This window comes from Cannabis sativa, chromosome 6, assembly GCF_029168945.1.
Source record: "Cannabis sativa cultivar Pink pepper isolate KNU-18-1 chromosome 6, ASM2916894v1, whole genome shotgun sequence".
NCBI classification, from domain to species: domain Eukaryota; kingdom Viridiplantae; phylum Streptophyta; class Magnoliopsida; order Rosales; family Cannabaceae; genus Cannabis; species Cannabis sativa.
In genome coordinates this window covers 14,103,312-14,122,056 of record NC_083606.1, presented here as the reverse complement: position 1 = coordinate 14,122,056, position 18,745 = coordinate 14,103,312, and the positions used below count along the sequence as shown (strand labels likewise).

General features: G+C 40.8%; 2 protein-coding genes and 1 pseudogene across 4 annotated transcripts; 2 read left to right on the top strand and 1 right to left on the bottom strand.

Moving 5' to 3' along the window:
* The first annotated feature begins 536 nt into the window (after positions 1-536).
* LOC115696167 (U1 spliceosomal RNA) lies at positions 537-679 on the top strand (annotated as a pseudogene).
* Positions 680-2,426: 1,747 nt separating this feature from the next.
* LOC115724859 (uncharacterized) lies at positions 2,427-6,349 on the top strand. 3 transcript variants are annotated; one of them, XM_030654222.2, is made up of 8 exons: positions 2,427-2,547; positions 3,157-3,304; positions 3,380-3,506; positions 3,723-3,836; positions 4,865-5,063; positions 5,177-5,222; positions 5,526-5,601; positions 5,813-6,349. In XM_030654222.2, exons 2-8 carry the CDS (start codon positions 3,248-3,250, stop codon positions 6,049-6,051), a joined length of 858 nt encoding a protein of 285 aa, XP_030510082.1. In that variant the 5' UTR covers positions 2,427-2,547; positions 3,157-3,247; the 3' UTR covers positions 6,052-6,349. The 3 variants fall into 3 exon arrangements, with proteins under 3 accessions (XP_030510082.1, XP_030510080.1, XP_030510083.1); XM_030654220.2 differs by having other exon boundaries at positions 2,474-2,633; XM_030654223.2 differs by having other exon boundaries at positions 2,475-2,789.
* A 515-nt stretch (positions 6,350-6,864) lies between these two features.
* Positions 6,865-10,100, bottom strand: LOC115724829 (probable galactinol--sucrose galactosyltransferase 6). Its single transcript, XM_030654177.2, has 6 exons — positions 9,885-10,100; positions 9,742-9,797; positions 8,250-9,643; positions 7,945-8,154; positions 7,707-7,841; positions 6,865-7,609 (listed from the first exon to the last, which is right to left on the bottom strand). The coding sequence occupies exons 1-6, from the start codon at positions 10,021-10,023 to the stop codon at positions 6,985-6,987; spliced, it is 2,559 nt and encodes an 852-aa protein (XP_030510037.1). The 5' UTR covers positions 10,024-10,100; the 3' UTR covers positions 6,865-6,984.
* Positions 10,101-18,745: the final 8,645 nt, after the last annotated feature.

Here is an 18,745-nt window from a genome sequence, read left to right as displayed (position 1 = left end):
ATTGGATTGAAAAATTTGAAATCCGCACTTGTGCGGATTGGATGTTGTTTAATCTCAAAAAGTAACCGATCCAATCCAATCCGCACCTAATTATATATATATTTAAAAAATTATATTATATATAATATTATATTAATTTCCTTATAATATTAAAAAAAAAAATCTAAACCTAAAAACCTAATATAGTTTCACTCCTTCTAGCCGTCAAAAGACTCTCGACAACACTTAAACTTAAACCTAAAAAAATTTCACTTCTTCTCAGTCGACGGTCGACTCCCACTCACGCCCTTCCGACCAGTCCATCTTCTCAGTCGACGGTCGACTCCCACCCATGCCCTTCCGACCAGTCCATCTTCTCAGTCGACGGTTGACTCCCACCCACGCCCTTGCTACCCTCACTAACCAGTCCGTCTCCTCAGCTGACGACGATCCATTTAACTCGTCTCTTCAATCAACGGCCATCAGTCAACGATCGTCTTTACAATTGAAGGTAAGATGCGAAATATTTGTTGTGATATAAATGAATAGTCCTTGCTTTACTTACCTGGACGGGGTCAATGGGCGATCAAGAAGACCCATGGCCTAGTTTGGTGGCTTCCATTGCACTTAGGAAGAGTGCCAAGCTAAGGTTTGCCCAAGTGGCGGAACTTACGTCATAATTTGTTGCTGTGGGGCCCCTATAAATTTTTTTTAAAAAAAAATGATTAGTCCTTGCTTTGAATCAACACCATTAAAATTATGGGTTTCTTGTAAAATCCTACACATATACATATACATATACAAATAATAACCATGGAATATGATATAAAATGATTATTGGGTTTCCAGTGACATGAACTGATATTGAGTGTGGATGGAATAACAATGACTAAAAAGGATTAGTGAATGCCACAAAATTCAATTTAGTTATTGGATAGATTTGAGGGTTAGGATTTGTGAAATAGAGGTAGTAGGAAATTTTGTTTGGTCCAAACATATTTTATGGAAAGTAATCTGGTAGCTCAAAATGATATTGGGTCTCTAATGATATGAAGTTTGAAGAAAACTTATTAAGTATTGGATTTGATAAAGGTATTGTTGAAACACAAGAGAGTAAACATCAATGATAAGAAAATGAGACATTAAAATATGCTATATGTAGAGTTGCATTGCTGTGAATTTCCATTGAGCTGTTGATCTTTATTTATTTTCATTGGTCTTTTGTGTTTGCTTGATTATTCAGAATTATTTGGGGCATTTGCTATCAGGTCTTGCAGATTAAAAGTGTGTAGGTACTGTTGCTGCTGGTTGTTCGATTTGGAAGATGGAACATGCTTGTATTTTTTTTTACTGTTATGACTTATGGGAGTCTAATGTGTTGTTGGAGATTATTTGTTTAGGGTTTATTTGTTAAATTTTAAATCTATTTTAATTGTGTTATTGCTGGTTTTTTTTCTCCATTTTGAATTTTTATTGAAATATTAAAATGCAATCCGCACTAAAACAACCGATCCAATCCGCACTATTGCGGATTTAATTGGATTGAATTTAAACTGCTATGCGGATTGGATTGGATCCAAAATATGAAATTCGCACTTAGTGCGGATTGGATGTTGTTTGACCAAAAAAGTGCAGATTGGATCGGATGAACATCCATATTCTCATTAATCCCTTAATTATATGGGTACGGGTGGGAGCCCAGCCCAACTGTGGTTGTAATTTTTTCTTTCCCAACTCTTCCGTCTTCCAACAGCTTTTCAGGCTACTTACAATTTTACCGTTTAAAGGGCACAATAACACTGCAAACACTTACCCATGGTGATTCTTACACATTCATGGTGCAACATACAAACCTAGATGATTAGACCTCGTCAACTCGGCCCAAAAGAAATTAATGAATCAACAAAAACTTCATGAAATAATAGAGCCTAGATGTGAGAATTGAGATCACCTATTTTCGTTTTCATTTGTGATCGGAGTAGTGAAAATATGTTTCATAATCATTAGAGGCATTAGGCAAAATAAAATTTTTGGGCTCTTACTATAAAGATAAATGACATTTTTAAAAATTATTAAAAAAATATATATATTTTTTAAAAGGTATTTTTTAATTTGAGCCCCAAAAATGAGTGGGCCCTTGGCGCGGGCTTAGCCCGCTTATGCCTAAGGCCGACCCTGAGTAAGCATATATAAAGGGAAATTTACAAAAATACTAGAATTTGGATTAACTTTTACAACTGAAATTTTTTTAAAATTACTGTATTTTTATAAAACACTAGTAAAACTCAAAGATAAAAATTAAAACCAACAATTAAGCACACCTAAAAAACACCAGTAGAACACCAGTCAAAACTTAACACAATATACTGCAGTATGAAACTTATTTAAAAACACAATAAAAGTGTAAAAAATACCGTCTGACAGTATTTTTTTTTTGTAGAAAAATAGCAAAAGTTAGTATACAAGTAAATTTCCCTATATAAATTCAAGGGTGGTTTATTGCAGTTGAGCGTGGTCTATTGGAGCTGAGGAAGTTGGGGATAGAACAGCAACTTTGGAAAGCATCTCGTAAGGAGATTGATTTGGCCTCTCCTCTTTTCCCAGTTGCTAATCACAAAAACCAAACAAACTCTGAGATTTCTCAGTATTTTTGGGTCTTTTTTTCGCTCTCTACTTTTGTCTCATAATTTTTTCTTCACATAAAATTTGTAGTGCTGCTCGAACTGGTTTTTCTCATGCTACATGCCCTGTGGCATCATCATATTCATTGTTATATATAATAGAGTTGCTCTATCGCTCTAAGATTTTTGGTAAATTTGTAATTTATTGCACTGAGCATTTTGGATTGACGTAAAGCTTGTAGATCCATTATTTTATTAAATTGAGTTTTATGTTCAAAAAAAATAATCATTAGAGGTTTTTTTCTGTTCTTCTGTTATATAAAGTAAGCTTATGTGTTGTGGAAGGTGGACAGAACTTATGTGTCTGCAAATTGTTTGATATAATGCCTCTTAGTATAGTACTAAATTTGATGTTATGCAGTTATACACTAATTTGATATAACTGGACAAGTGTTGCTTATTTATAATAATAGTGTTGAATTAATTCAAAAATGTTATGAACTTTAAGTCAAAAACAATACTTATGAGAATGCTTTCTTCTTTCTCTTCTTCTCAGGCATGTCTCATGGACTAAATTGAAGTATTCAACTGCCCTGCCCCAACCCATAATCCTTTTCAGTTCAGTTTAAATTTTATAACTGAAAATCATGGATATGACACCTTTCAAGAAGGACATCGATGAGCTTATAGCTGAGTTCGTTGAGGTACTACCAACACTGCTCAAATCAGAATGGTTTGTATAGATATTTGTTTTACTTGTGAATGGTATACTGTGGCAGGATGAATCAACTAATTTGGCAGAGATGAAAAGGGTATGGCTTTCAAGGAAATTCTCATACATATATGAGGCAACTCCTCCTTCCAACGTGGCCTTCTTCATCCAATCATTGTATGCCCATTCCATTGGTAATGAATTTCGGTATAATTTTTGTTTTTGCTTAAATTCTGTTGTCCAACACTACAACAATGAGAACTCACTTAAAGTTTTCCATCTGAAGGTTTTTTTTACGATGAAAACCTCTTTAACAACAAATTTTTAATAACATGTTCCTTTTGCTTACAATTTCTTGTTTCAAGAATTACTAAGAACAAAAAGAATAACTCTAATAAGCTTATGTGCAGGTTATATAAGCAGTACAAGTTCTTTATCGAGGAGACTTGGGGGGCTCTATTGTCTTTACTGCCTTCACGAGACTCAACCTTTCAAACCTCCTTTCAAAATTTATCTTTCGCTTGGTAAGGTTGTTTCTTTCTTTCTTTCCAAACAAATTTATCTGATTTTTTTCTCCCTTGAAGCTTGTTGTTCAATAGCACATTAGCATTTTTATTTTTCGAATAAAACCTTAGTCCCAACTAGTATATCAAGATTTGGCTGGGTAATACACTTTAGTTTGATTATCTTGGGGAAAAAAATGAACTTGGCAGGTGTTGTCTGAGTATAAACGTGACAATGATACTCTAATTGATTCGATTGTTTACATACTGTCAGTCCAACACCAGCTTAGCAATGAGCTTAGATTTTCCTGTAAATCTATAGAATAAAATAGGGCAATTATACAATTTCTGGAAACAATGTTCTTGTAGATGCAGAAGAATGATGTTTTACCTACAATGCTTGTTGTTTGTGAATACTTATGAAAACTTTTAGATCTTTATAAACTTGATCTTGCTATTCAAGGTTTACATTACATCTATGTGATGGCTACTCCAGGCTACATATTTCTGATATAGTGGATTTCAAGATTAGGGTGGAGGCTTGATTGGACTTTAAATATTTGAAACAATTTCGGCTGGACTATCTTTTCATGTGTTTATGCCATGTAATATGGAATAGAAGTTCAGAAAATATCACAAAAATTGAGCAGTCTATATTTTTCATTTTAAATTTGTGTCTGATCAGTTGATGTAAATGTCAACCTTGAATAACAAGATCAAGTTATGAAGATCTAAAAGTTTTCATAAGGATTCACAAACAACAAGCATTGTAGGTAAAACATCATTCTTCTGCATCTACAAGAACATTGTTTTCAGATATTGTATAATTGCCCTATTTTATTCTATAGATTTACAGGAAAATCTAAGCTCATTGCTAAGCTGGTGTTGGACTGACAGTATGTAAACAATCAATCAATTAGAGTATCGTTGCCACGTTTATACTCAGACAACACCACTGCCAAGTACATGATACATGGGACCTTGGCCATTCTTTTGGAACCATTTTTTTTTTTGTCGGCGAAACTTACTACTTTTCTTATCCTTGACAGAAGAGCTGAAAAAACTTAGGAACCTTGTTGTTACTGCCAAAGAAAATGGTGTAAAGGTTGCTCCTTCTGTGGTGAAAAAAATGCTAGAAAAGAACATGTTCTTCTTTGGGTTTCTTGACATGAATGAAGGGCCTGTTGCAGAGACGGTTAACCACCTCACAGAATTACAGAATGCTCGTGTTCAAGTTGCATACAGGGAGTATGTTATGTTGCAGATTATCTTACTCTTTAGCTCTAACATTCACATGCTGGTGACGGTATTTCATATCTTCGTGTCTTCTAATTTCTCTGTTCCTTTTATTTTACTGACAGGTTATTTGCTGATAATAGGCTTCAAGACTTACTCCATTTGGACATGGTATGTACACTAATGACTTTCTAAACTAGCATCAATCATTTTCTCGCTTCTTGGAAGGAATATTTTTCATTCTAGTGACCATTTTTTTTCTTTTTTTTTGTTTTTATATTTTTGTGGCAACATTGTAACTTGTAAGGGTTTCTTTTTTTTTTCTTTCAAGTGACCAATGTTGATTCAGGGAGTTTGAGAGAGTTTATAGGATTTAGATGTAAACCTAGAATATCTGAAATTAATTGTTATGATAATATCTTTGATTGATTTGCTTATGATATTCAATCTTGTGGCAACTATCTATATTGACAGGGTAAGGAAGTTGATGTAAATGTGCTCAATAAAATGTCTACAGAATACGCAGAAGCTAAGAAGCTAGCTATTAGCGGTATGTTTTCCTCTAGTGATTTAGCAGCTATACAACAACCAAAGTATTTCTTGAAATTCTTTAATGGCATATTGAATAAACCGAACGTATGCTGCACGCTCAGTGCCTGCTACCTGTTTCATGGAGTTCTTTCATAAATTTATCCTGTCCTGCTGACCCTGTCTTGCTCACTGGCTCTTTTTTTTTTTGGAATGATATGATATTATCACAGAGGCCAGTGAGGTCGTGGACATTCGCAACATAGAGCACATTGCAGAAGATGAAAAGTCAGTTGGAAATATAGTTGAGAAAATTACTGGAGAATGGGATGTCCAGAAGGAACAATTTCGCCAGCAAACAGGGATACTTCAACAACATCCGGAAGACCATGATGAACAGGAGCAACAACTATTGCTTCAAAATGGCGATAACTTTGACCTGGAGCTTGAACAGCTGCTGTCTGAAACATAATTCCATGGATATATACACAAGCTAGACACTGAAGTTGCAGGGGCAAAAAAGTCAGCCGTGGTGTTTTTCATACCATTGCTACTTCTGATCTTGTTCCAAGAAATGAAAGAATTTGATGGTTTTCTGTAAAGCTATATAGCCTATAGTAGACAGGGAAATGAAGTTACTTTTTTTTTTCTTCGGCTAAAAAGTAAATGAAGTTACTTTGTATGAACTTTCTTTTTTTTTTTTCGATAACTGATGCTCCAACGGAGCACACTTTTTCTTAATGCCAAAAATAGTTTGAGACATTGAGATCTCTTGTGTTGTTCTTTAATTGTGAATGAAAACAAAGAAAGGCAAGAGTGGGGGAGTCAAAACTTTGATAGCCAACTTTTACTAGAAAGCAATCAGCAGCACTGACTGCATGTATTGTTTTTTTTTTCCTTCAACTGTTATTTTCTTGCAAGTTTAAGTGACAAAAATGTTTGGACAATATCATATGACTAGAGATTTCTTCTTTACGTTTTAATATGTAAATGTTCCTTTAATCTTTTAATCAAATATACAAGTTTGACTTATCAAAAAAAAATAAAAAATATACAAGTTTGAGAAATGTCAGGAGTCACTTTATGGTACCAAGCACAACAAGGTGATATATCATTATTGGTGTAAATTAATCTCGAATCCCATATAAAAAACTGTTAATCAATCGCAATACACCAGATCAGTATTGTATTGGCATCATATGGTGCATAATATCAATACTCTATAAGTTTATATCTCATCTTCAACATTTAGGTAAATTCATGATAGATAACATTGGGGTTGAGATTGAGAAGAATAAAAGGTTTATTTATTAGATTCTATCTTCATCATATAAAAATTACATCAGATTAGCACAATACTACCCTCTCCTTATATAGTAATCCAGCCTACTATTACAACAATCACTTATATCTCAACCTCAACATCATGAACTCTACGATCCTCCTCTGGCATACTATCTAAGCTTAAAGTCACCAAACCAGAAGATGAATCATAGACAAAATCAACCACCTGAGAGTCCACAAAACACCTCCTCGGCTTAGCGGAAGAATAAGCTCCAAACTTCCCACACCCTTTGACCTCAATATGAGCTAATCCCACAACCTCTTCACCATTCTGCACCTCACTCTTAGCTTCGTATCTCAATCCTTCGATGGCCCCACCAGCATTGTACATGTTAACAAGTCCCAAAGGAGCAAAACTAACTCCAGGAGCTAAAACTTTGATGGGAGTGATGGTAAATATGTCATGCTCGAGGACTTTAAGAGAGACGGGCATGGCAGCATTGTAAGGAAGAGCGATGAGGTCGCCAGAGCTGAAGCAATAGATGGCGCATTCGCCTTTCCAGCCAGGCTCAGTTGCAGCATCAGCAATGAAGTGGACATCTCGGCTTCGGACATAGCCAGTGATGGCGTCTGATGTTGTTTGGTGGAACACGTTCTTTCTCTCGGCGCTGCTCCATGCAGCACCTTGGCAATTGTAAACCCCGAGTACTCCGGTATACTTGTTCATGTTCCATATTTTCAACAAGCTGAAGACAAAAAAGATAAATTGGTTCAAAACAAACCCAATAAGCAAAATATTTCTCCTCTGAATTAGTTAAAGTGTCAAATTCACAATATTAGTACCTGGCTCCGTCCCTGGCAGGGTCAGAAAACAAGCAGTCCCTGGTCGGCCGGCCTGGCAAAAGTGGCCTGAGAATTGATCCATCTGGTAAAACAAGCTTCCTTAAAAGCTCGAAGTTGTGTTTCCCAGGCGCATCACTGTAGTAAATTATGTCAAACAATATGATAAGTTTTTTATATGAAAAAAAAACGACTAAGGAACTATGATGAAAAATAATGACTACAAATTTTATTATGGTACCTAACATAAATGGGGCCACCACTTAAGGCTCTGGCAGAGGCGTGGTAGTCTCCGGCTGGATGTAGCGAGTGGAACATGTCCCAATCAGGCTGCATTATCTCACCCAAGAAGACACTGTTATAGGACACAGCCGCTATGTGAATGGTGTGAGACATTGGGTCTCGTGGAAAGAAATCATCTGAGGCTCTCACTATTGCCGTTTGCTTCGAACTGTTTTCCATGCATTCCCAAATCAAAAAATGACAACAAACTAAAGAAAAACTCAAAAGGGAAAAGTTCAATTTTGGACTTGGACTTGGACTTACCAGTACAGAGCATCTGTGTTGTGGCTCATACAAGCGATGATGCCATTATCAGGAAAGTTTCGAGCCACCGAAGCATCCAAAGCTTGATGGTACTGTCGAGTAAGCTCAACTCGACCTCCCAATCCTGCTCCAAGGGTCTCCAATATGCACTGAACATCCACCTTAACACCATCAACACCAGCTGAAGCTAAATAGCTATGAAGTTCGTTATAAAACCTGTAAACATTTTTGGGGTTCACAAGTCCAAGACCCTTAACAGCCATCCTATCAGTTTTCCAAACGGGTTCATTCTCCACGACCCCTTTTGACACCATTGGGTACTTCATGACTGAATCATACCCTTCCATCTCCTTCACACCAGGCTTAACGCCACCCCAGTAACCGGTAATGGCGTGCCATACATAAACGTACTTAACCCCATGTTTCTTCTTAGCTATTTCAACTATGTCCTTGATCCCAGTACTGGGATCATCCTTGTTCTGAAATTTGGAGTTTTCTTTGATTCCAGTTAAACGAGGCAACTCCTCCACGTCGTTTGACCCATTTTCATTCTCGTTTTTCACGTCCTCGGCGACCGACTGCCACCCATCATCGATTATCACAAATTTCGGAGGTGTCCCACCTTCGGATAGAGACTTAATCCCAGCTTCGACACCTTCTTGGGTCACTTCTTGGTAGAAAGCATCCCAAGTACACCATCCGAAATAGTCAACGATTCCGGGGATTTTCTTCTCGTGCCGTTGTCGGAAAGTCTTGAGGTGAATTTTCACTGCCTTAACGGCTTCGCTGACGGCGGCAAAGGGGTCAGTTCCGGCATGGATGAAGAGCGAGTGTGTAAACGAAGCCGCTTTGGTCTCCACGTCACCGCTCTCTAAACAGAGCTCGAGTTGGTCCTGTTGGTTGCCTTGTAAACAAGCCCTGAAGGGTCCTTCGACTAAGGGTAGGAAAACGGTGTAGACGATCTGGTTCTCGCCATCGCCGTCGCTGCCGTCCGGTTCTAGATGAGACCCTTCTTTGGTTTCGACCAATAAGAATTGGGTCTCAAGTGGAATCTCGCTACCTTTGTCACCCATCTTCTGAGCCATCCACCATAGCTTGAACCGGAAACAAGCCATGAATCGGACCTCTCGTAAAGTACCCAATGGAATTACTTGTCTACTGTTCTCTGAACCGAATACGGCTCCTACAAAGACACCCTCGACCGGACCAGAATCCGAACCGGACGTTGATATCACATTATCCGGTACTCCAGTCAAGATTGTCCGGTTCTTCACGATCAAGTTCCCGTCGACGATCCGAACTGCCGGTTTGATCGTCATTTTTTTAACTTCTTTTACTTTTTCTTTCCTGAAGAACTTTCTTTTGGGTGCTGTGGTAAATGTTAGATCTTTTTCCTGGAATCCAAACAATTATTCCGTAAAAAATAGCACAAAAATTGGAAAGGAAAAAAAAAAAAAGCACAGGGCTCAATGATTTACTAATCTGTACTAACCTCCGAAGCAGAAACAGACAATGCTCGACGTGAATTAAATCTGGAATTTCCAAAACATGAACAAATAAACAAAAAATCTCGTTAGAAAACGATATTTACTTCCAGATTTTCGTAGAAACCAACAGACAACAAAGAAATAGTACCAAAAGTTGACGATGGTTTCGAAAGACGATTATGGGGAAAGTATGCAATTGAGGATTTGAATATGGGAAAGTGAAAAAATGGGTTCGTATTTATAGTCCTACAGAAGGTACTATAGCGCGAATTTGACACCATTTTCATTTTTTTTTTTTCAATCTCTAAAATAAAAAATTAAAAATGGCAGAGAGAGAGCTCTGAATGGACAAGTTTCTCTGTATTTGTTGTTACTTTCGTCTTGCCTAAGAAGAAGCCTAAGCTGATCTAATCCAACGGCTCATTGGTGCTGATCTGTCTCCACGTACTCTGCTTTTGACGTTTATCTGTTTGAACTACACGCGCTTGAGTGTGTGAAAAACAGCACGTAGCGTCTCAGCTCATCCAACGACTAGTCGTCTTCTTGTTTTGTTTAAACTCGTATGTTGTTGATTGTTTGTTTTTTAATTATTATTATATTACTATTTCATATAATAAATTGTTTTTGATAGAAAACAATAATAAGTGGACATTCCTTCCTTTAAGCAAGTAAATTTTATGGGAAGTGGATGCCTAGAATCAATGATTGATGTGCCATGTTATTATTTTCGTTACCTCATTTTATATAATAATTATTACATACAAAATATAAATTCACTTTATTTACAAAAATAATTTCAAAGACAATATTTATATCTCTTATATGATTTTAATTATCAAAATATTACAGTGACACTTACACAATTAGACGATGGTTGCAAGATAGTTACTACGTGGTTGATGCGTGATTGCACCAGGACCGTCTTAAACATTTTGGAGGCACTGTTCTAATTTAAAATTTGGGCCCTTACAAAAAAAATATAATTTATAAATAATATTTTTAAATATTATCATTCAGTTATATATTTTACAAAACACCATAAAACTCCAACTATTTATAAAAATTATTATTGATTCCAATAGAACAAAAAAAATATATAAGAAAAAAAGACTATAAAAAATTTGAAAAAAATAATAAATAGGAGTAATAAATTTTTTTTACATAAAAGCATTAATAGAATTGAAAATAGGCTTTGGGCATTGGGATAGAAGTGACTAATGACAAATTGCTAACTCTTTCAAAAGTTAGGTTCATTAAAAAAAGAGGAAATTACACTTAGTATGGGATTTTAAAAGTTCTTATGATAAATATGGCACATTTAAGTTTGGCCAATTTATATGGTATTTTTTTGTTTTTAGGTTTTTTATGGTATTTGATATGCCATGTATATGTAATTAGGTTTCTAAATCTCATATTTAATGTTTTTATTTGTTTAAGAAGTTTAATTTGTCATTGATGCAGGAAAAGTCACCGGAGTTTGATGTCGGTGCCGAAAAGGTCGCCGGAGTAGCGGTCAGTGTCGAAAAAGTCGTCGGAGTTGCTGCCGGTGCCGAAAAATTCGTCGGAATTGGCATTGTCGCCGGAAAAATCACCAAGAAATCGGTTTCTTGGTGATTTTTCCGTTGACAATGCCAATTCTGAAGACTTTTCTGACGCTAGCAGCTACTCCGGCAACTTTTCCGGCACCGACAGTAAACTTCATAAAAGTCATCAGAATTGGCATAGTCGCCGAAAAAATTACCAAGAAACTGGTTTCTGGTTTCTTGATGAAGAAACCAGTTTTTTGGTAATTTTTCCGGTAATTTTTCTGAGACAATGGCAATTCTGACGAATTTTCTAGCATTGGTAGCAACTCTAACGACTAATATACCGGCAGCTACTCCGGTGACTTTTTCAGTACCGACAGTAAACTCTGGGAAATTCGTCAGAATTAGCATTGTCGCCAGAAAAATTATCGGAAAAATTATAAAATATTATAAAATTACTGAGCTGTAAGAAAGTGAGAGAAGGATTTTTACGTGGTTGGGGCGTTAATGAGCCTTAGTCCACGAGTCTTTGTTATTTATGGATGTCTTTAATACAGAGAATGTATTTGGGGAGTGTTTCACCCTTATAAATACAGAGAATGTTCTTGGTGAGTATTTACTCTACTTGCTCATATGCAGCCCAAGATTCTCGATCCCATTTAATGAGCTTTGAGGGGGTATTTATTGTGTTTTTGGTGGGGTGATCCTTAGAATTATCCTTACAAGTGTATCTGTAAGTATCCATAAAGTTGGGTATTCCCAATGAATATACCATGGGTAATGCATGGTCAAATCCCTAGGTGCTGTAGGGTTTTTATGTGGAATGTCCTTATTGCCTTTTGACTGACGTGACTCTTCACAGTGTAGCCGTCGCTAGACTTAAATGATCATTACTGTGCCGCTGCTGGTTGGAGGTTGTGCCGTCAGACTTTATTGCGTGTAGCAGTCCCAACACGCTTCCTCCCATGCGGCATTTAATGCGACTTGATTGCTCAGGAGAAGCCTGACACCTCGCGGAGATGCCTTAGCGTTCTTCGAGCTTTCGGGAGCATATAGAGTTCCATGTGCCTTCTCCAGGGGCTACGTCCTGGACGCTACCTTATGGCATAAAGACTTAGCAGATATTGTAAATTTCTTGATCCACGTGTCCTTATCTGGTTGGTCCACGTATATTGGGCAAAAGCAGGGGCAACATTTACCCCCCAAGCCTTGTTTATTTGAAAAATGAAACAAGGCCTGTTCAAGTACCTCCGGTTGACTCCTCGGTTTCCTGACACGAGCTTTGAGCGCGTGAGGGTGTATTTAATGATGGCTTTTAATGCAGCGATTCACTTTTTGCAGGGGTCGATTCGTTTCGCGCCCATTGATTGATACGGCACATTAATGGTGCCAGACGAATACTCAAACGTTTCCTCCGCCTTTATTGCAAATCGATCTGGTCCGTTGATCTTTGGGCATTCGAATCGTGCGCCTCCCCCACTGTTTGATTGGTAGGTGATGACGCCTGTTCCTCATGCAGCTTTGCCTATAAAAGCCACCACCTTTTCTTCATTTCGATTACTTCCCATTTCTTGCCAACTTTGCTCAAATTTCCCAGAGAGAAAATTCTCAGACTTAAAACAAGGCCTTTAAACACTTTGCAATTTTCCCCAGTTCCTCTTCGTTCGTTGCTACTAGTCCTTCTTGTCTCTATTCGATTCACAGCAGGACCCCCAATTTCAACACTTCATCGTAAGTTCTTTGCACCCTTTTGCTTTATTATTGAATGGCATGCTGTTATTTATCTGTTTATTCTAGTCTGGGTTTGCATTCGAAGTTTCTGGGCATGCAAGTGTTTAAATCCTTCATATAATCGGTTTGAGCTTACTGCTCTAGTGATAGGATTGCTGTTGTCACGCCTTTGTTGTTATTTTTTGTAGAGGACCATACGTTCTTCGTATAATGGTTGCTTAGGGCACAGGACAGACTTTTTTCTTTCTGTTTTCTTTAGCGTGTAAGGCCGTCTTCTGTGAATTTATTGCACCCGACTCTTGTCCAGGGAATCCTCCTAGGGTTTCCTGTATGATAGGTGTCCGGATGGGGCCTCTTTCCAGCGGTTAGGGGACCCCCATTCACTTTTTCTTAATTTAGGGTTTGGTATGGGGCCTAACTGCTGGAATCTTACTCTTTTTACAGAATCAAAAAATGTCTGCTTCTGGCTCAAAGTCATCGAAGAAAAGTGGTAAGCGCCTGGCTACCCTCGAGGAGGTCTCCCTGGGGCCTGTTGCTCAGGAGGGGTACAAGTCTTCGGCGACCGGATGGGAAGCGGCCGAGCTTCACTCCACTCTGACCTGTCCCCACCAGTTGGAGAACATTGTGGTGGTAGCTGGAATCAAGCCTTCCACATCAGGGACCTACCATCGGCCACCTCGCGACGCGGAGACGCCCAACCACAACTACGGCGGCTTCGGGGCCTGGAGCCAGACACATCTGATGGCTGGGGCCATGCTTCCTCTTCAAGATTATTTTGTTAATTTTCTAGTTTTTGTCAGCCTTGCGCCATACCAACTTATTCCCCAAGCATACCGCCTGCTTTCAGGCTTATTTATTTTTTATTCCGCCTGGGGATGGGGATCTCCCCGCCCGGCGGAAATATTGTATTTTTACGAACTTGTTTCCGTCCCCAAGAAGGGGGACAAACTTAAGGATGGTTTTTATGGGTTCCGGGCCCACCCTGCTAATGAAGGGGTGGTCCCGTATAACAGGCAAACTCATGTTAAGGAGTATCGCCATCGTTTTTTCTTCTCCTCCGGGTTCCGGGCAGTGGACCATTCGGAGCTCCTTACTGAGTGGGTCAGGATTCCTCCCTATGAACAGACTGCACCTACTCAGGCCTTTCTTCGGAGAGCCCAGGCCTTTGCCTCTTACGACCGGGTCGATCTTGATGTCGGGGGCCTGGTCACTACGGAGAACTACAGGAAGGCAAAACTCATCCTTCCGCACCAATCCGTGGAGGACTCTAACCTTTCCCGGGTTATCTGTCCCAACGTGAGGGCGCCGGTCGCGGAGAAGACCTTCCGGGACGAGATCATTGCCACTGCAGAGAGGAAGTACCAGGAGTATCTCTACCGGAAGGCCCAGGAGAAGGCGTACTCTAAGGCCCAGGCGGCTTCCGGGAAGACACTTCGCGTGGGGAGCCCGGTGGAGAGAAGGAGTCAGGCGATCGCCGGGAAGCCCCTTCACATTGGGGATTCAACGGAGAGAAGGGCTCCCAGGCCACAGCCTTCGGCTCAGGAGTCGAAAACTGGGGCTCCTGGTGCCAGCACTTCCGGCGCTGGCGGTAAGTCTCCTTTGGTAGTTCATTATGTTCCTTCTATTGGCGAGTATGCCAGTCTTAGGCCCGTAGGGTTCGGCGAGCGTCTTTATAGGTTTAGGATGCCCTCGACCCGGTGGGGAGATCATTTGAAGGAATTTTATTTTTCAAACTTAGGAGATTTCCTAGGTCGGTCCCGGATGGGTTCTGGTCCTCCGGAGCCCGTTCCCTTAGGTCCTTCAGCTTACATTACATCCAGCTGGTTCCGGCCTTCGGACAGCTATCTCGGAGATGATGCTGCCAGCATCAAAATTCGGAACTTTGCTAGGGCCGAATTAGAGAGTCAGGGTAGGACTAGCTTGCTTGCCATATCTTGTGTTGGTGGTTTCCCACGGATGTTCTAACACTTGCTTTCTTTTGTTGTAGCAGGCGCTTCCATGGACGCCATTTTGGCCGAACTTGCTGGGGTTCACACTCCTGAGGCTCCTCCTCCCTTTACTTCTTCCCCGATGGCCCCCGCTTTAAAGACTTCTTCCAGTGCTCCTCCAGACACTATTGATTTAGTGGATGACGAGGAGGTGCTGCCGGGAGAAGGTCAAGAAAAGCAATGGGGCTTTTCTGAGGAAGTTGAGGAAGGTGCAGGAGGGCTCCGGGCTCTTCCTGAGGAAGTTGAAGAAGGTGAAGAAGAGCAAGAAATTGCTCTAATTTGTAAGCGTAAAGGCAAAATGATTGCCCAGGAGGAGCCCAAGCGGCCTCGGAGGGCTGATACTCCGACCCACGGTCTTGATGGTGGGGTCTCTTCCATGGAAGAACATATTGCCCCTCCCAACATTGTGCTGACTCCGGTTCCTAGAGACGAGGCGAGACAGGAGCTCCGGATAGCTAAACACAACTACGCCATGGATAATTACTCCCCGGGGTATGCTGAGGTGGAAGCCCTTAGGAGGGTTCTGTGGGTTGAGGTGCAAAACACCATCAATAACCCGGAGTACCAGAATCCGTGGGACCTAAATTTGGACCCCCTATCGGATTGGTTAGGTCGCTTCCTTGGGCCCACCTTAGCTCCCTTTGCTGCGGAGATGACTGGCGAGTTCGCGTCTCAGCTTACCCGGTGCGCTCCTTGTGCATCCTTGAACTCCATCTTCCAAGTCCAGGATCTCAGCCACTCCCTCACTGGGGTAAGTGTTTTGTAATTTTGCTTTTCCCCTTATTGTTTTCTTTTTTGGAGATTCTTTCTTATACTTGTATTGTTTTTTAGCTTGCTGCTGAAGCTGGCCGTCTCTCCAAGAACATAATCAACCATGGCTTCGTCCTGTCTGATTTTGGGGACATGAACGAAGTCAGGAAGGTTCTTCAGGATCTTACTGCTGAGAGGCAGCTTTACCAAGAGGCTGCTGAGCGCCGGGAGGCCGCTGCCAAAGCCAATGAGGAAGAGGCTAAGCGGAGGGAAGCCCAGGCGGAGGCAATAATCCGGGAGGAGGCCCTGCGGAGAGACAGGCTGGAGGCCAAGCATCAAGAGGAGCTGAGGGCGGAAGGTGAGGCCACTGCAAAGGCCAGGCGGGAGCTTCGGGAGGCCAGTGAAGCCTTGGACGAGATGGTTGCCAAGGTGAGATCCTTAGAGGAAACTCACCAGGCAAACTTAGAATCCAGGGCCACTCTGGCCGCGGAGCTGAAGGAGCTCAGGGACTTCAAGGAACAAGCCTCAAAGAAGGCAAAAAGGGCTGAGCTTCTTTCTCCCGTTTCCTGCGGCCGGTGCCCTAAGCGCTTCGACGATGGCTTGGTCTACCAATGACCAGAATATCAACCTTACCTTCTACCCCAAACCTGAGGAGATGATCGCCAAATTTCGGGAGAAGAAGAAAAAGCTTGATGCCATGGTGGAGGCACGCATCGGACCTCGTCTCCCTCCGCGCATTGATTAGGCCGCTCGAGATTAACCCAGTACAACCAGGATTTCACCCACTTCTCTTATTATTATTATTTTTTTTTATACATATATATATTTATTTATATACAGCTATTTTGAGACAATATTTATATAGCTGTTTTTATTTAAAGGGGAGACAATTTCTAAGGCCTGTCCCCGGGCCATTTGTATATATTTTGACCTGCCCTTTAGGGCTAGGATATTTATACGTGATCTTTTTTTATGCACATATTTCTCTTTTTGACCTGTCCTTTGGATCAGGATTTTTATACTTATGCTTTTTATTTTTGTGCATACTCTTTTTGACCTGCCCTTTGGGTCAGGATAGTTTACTTAGTTTGTTTTTAGTCTGTCCGTGCGGTATACCCTAGTACCCCCCTGAGTGGCATAGAAACTTTGTTTTTAAGGCACTCAGTTTTATTTAACATGTGGAGGATGTATACATTTAGACGGTACAAACTCTTTAAACAAAGTCTAAGTTACATTCTTGGCTATTGGTAGTATTTTCTGAGGTGATCGGCATTCCAGGCTCTTGGCACAATGGTTCCATCCATTCTTTTTAGCTTGTAAGTGCCTGAGCCGATTTCGTCCTCGATTTCATATGGTCCTTCCCAATTTGGCCCAAGTACCCCCACTCCGGGTTCCTGGGTGGCTGGGAAGACTCTTCTTAGGACCATATCCCCAATAGAAAATTTTATGTTTTTAACTTTAGAGTTAAAATACTTGGTCACCTTCTTTTGATAAGCTGCCATCCGTATTTGAGACTCGTCCCGGAGTTCTTCAACTTGATCCAAGGCCTCTTGAAGCAAAGCCTGATTCGTGGCTGGATCGTAAGTCGTTCTCCTGTAGGACGGGAATAACGTTTCTACCGGGACCATCGCTTCACAACCGTACGCCATTGAAAAAGGCGAGTGACCGGTCGTGGGTCTAGGGGTCGTCTGGTAGGCCCATAACACTCTAGGCAACTCTTCAGGCCAGTTGTTTTTGCAGGCCAACAGCTTTTTCTTCAAGGTGACCTTTAGGATTTTATTGACTGCTTCCGCTTGACCGTTTGTTTGAGGTCTGGCCACCGCGGAGAAGCTTTTCACTACTCCGTGTTGGTTACAAAAGTCAGTAAATTCCTCGCAATCGAATTGCTTTCCATTGTCAGAGACTATTTTGTGAGGTAAGCCATATCGACACACTATGTTTTGGATAACAAAGTCCAGTGCTTTTTTAGCAGTTATGGTCTTCATGGGCTCAGCCTCCGTCCACTTGGTGAAGTAGTCTACTGCTACTATTGCATACTTTACTCCTCCTTTTCCTGTTGGCAGGGACCCAATAAGATCTATTTCCCCATAACGCGAAGGGCCAGGGACTAGTCATCAGGGTGATTTCATTTGGAGGAGCTCTCGGTGTGTTCGCGAACCTTTGACACGAATCACACTTTTGGATGTAGTCTATGCAATCTTTTTTCATTGTTGGCCAGAAGTACCCCTGTCTCAATATTTTCTTTGAGAGACTGGGTCCTCCCGTATGATCTCCACAGAACCCTTCGTGGACCTCTAGCATGATTTGTCTAGCTTCAGGGTCCGATACACACCTTAAATAAGGCATGCTGAGTCCTCTTCGGTAGAGAATTTGATCCATCATTACATAACGATGAGCCTGATACTGAATCTTCCGAGACAGTGCCCTTTCTTGGGGCAACTCACCTTTTGTTATGTATTTTATGATGGGGACCATCCAGCTGGGTTCTTGCCCAACCGTTATCGTGGTCTCTTTTATTTTGATGATTGGCTCTGCCAAGCGTTCCACTGGTACTACCCCCAACTCTTCGATTTTGCTACCTGAGGCTAACTTAGCCAGACAGTCCGCGTGAGCGTTCTTTTCCCGGGGGATTCTTTCTATTTTATAGTCCGTGAACTCGTGGAGTAGTTCCCAGACTATTGTTACGTACGCGGCCATTCGCTCGCCGCGTGTTTGGTATTCTCCGGATATCTGGTTTACGACCAGTTGGGAATCACTATAGACTTCCACTCTTTTGGCTCCTATGGCTTTTGCTAATTTCAGTTCTGTTATTAGGGCTTCATATTCGGCCTCATTGTTTGAAGCTGCGAAGTCGAACCGTAGGGCCGCCTGGAGTCGCAGTCCGGTTGGTGATATCATTGCCACTCCGGCTCCGGAACCATTTTCATTGGAGGCTCCGTCTACAAATACTCTCCATGTGGGGATTGGCGGTACCGGCATATTCACGGTAGCCTCGGCTTCGTTGCATTCGGTAA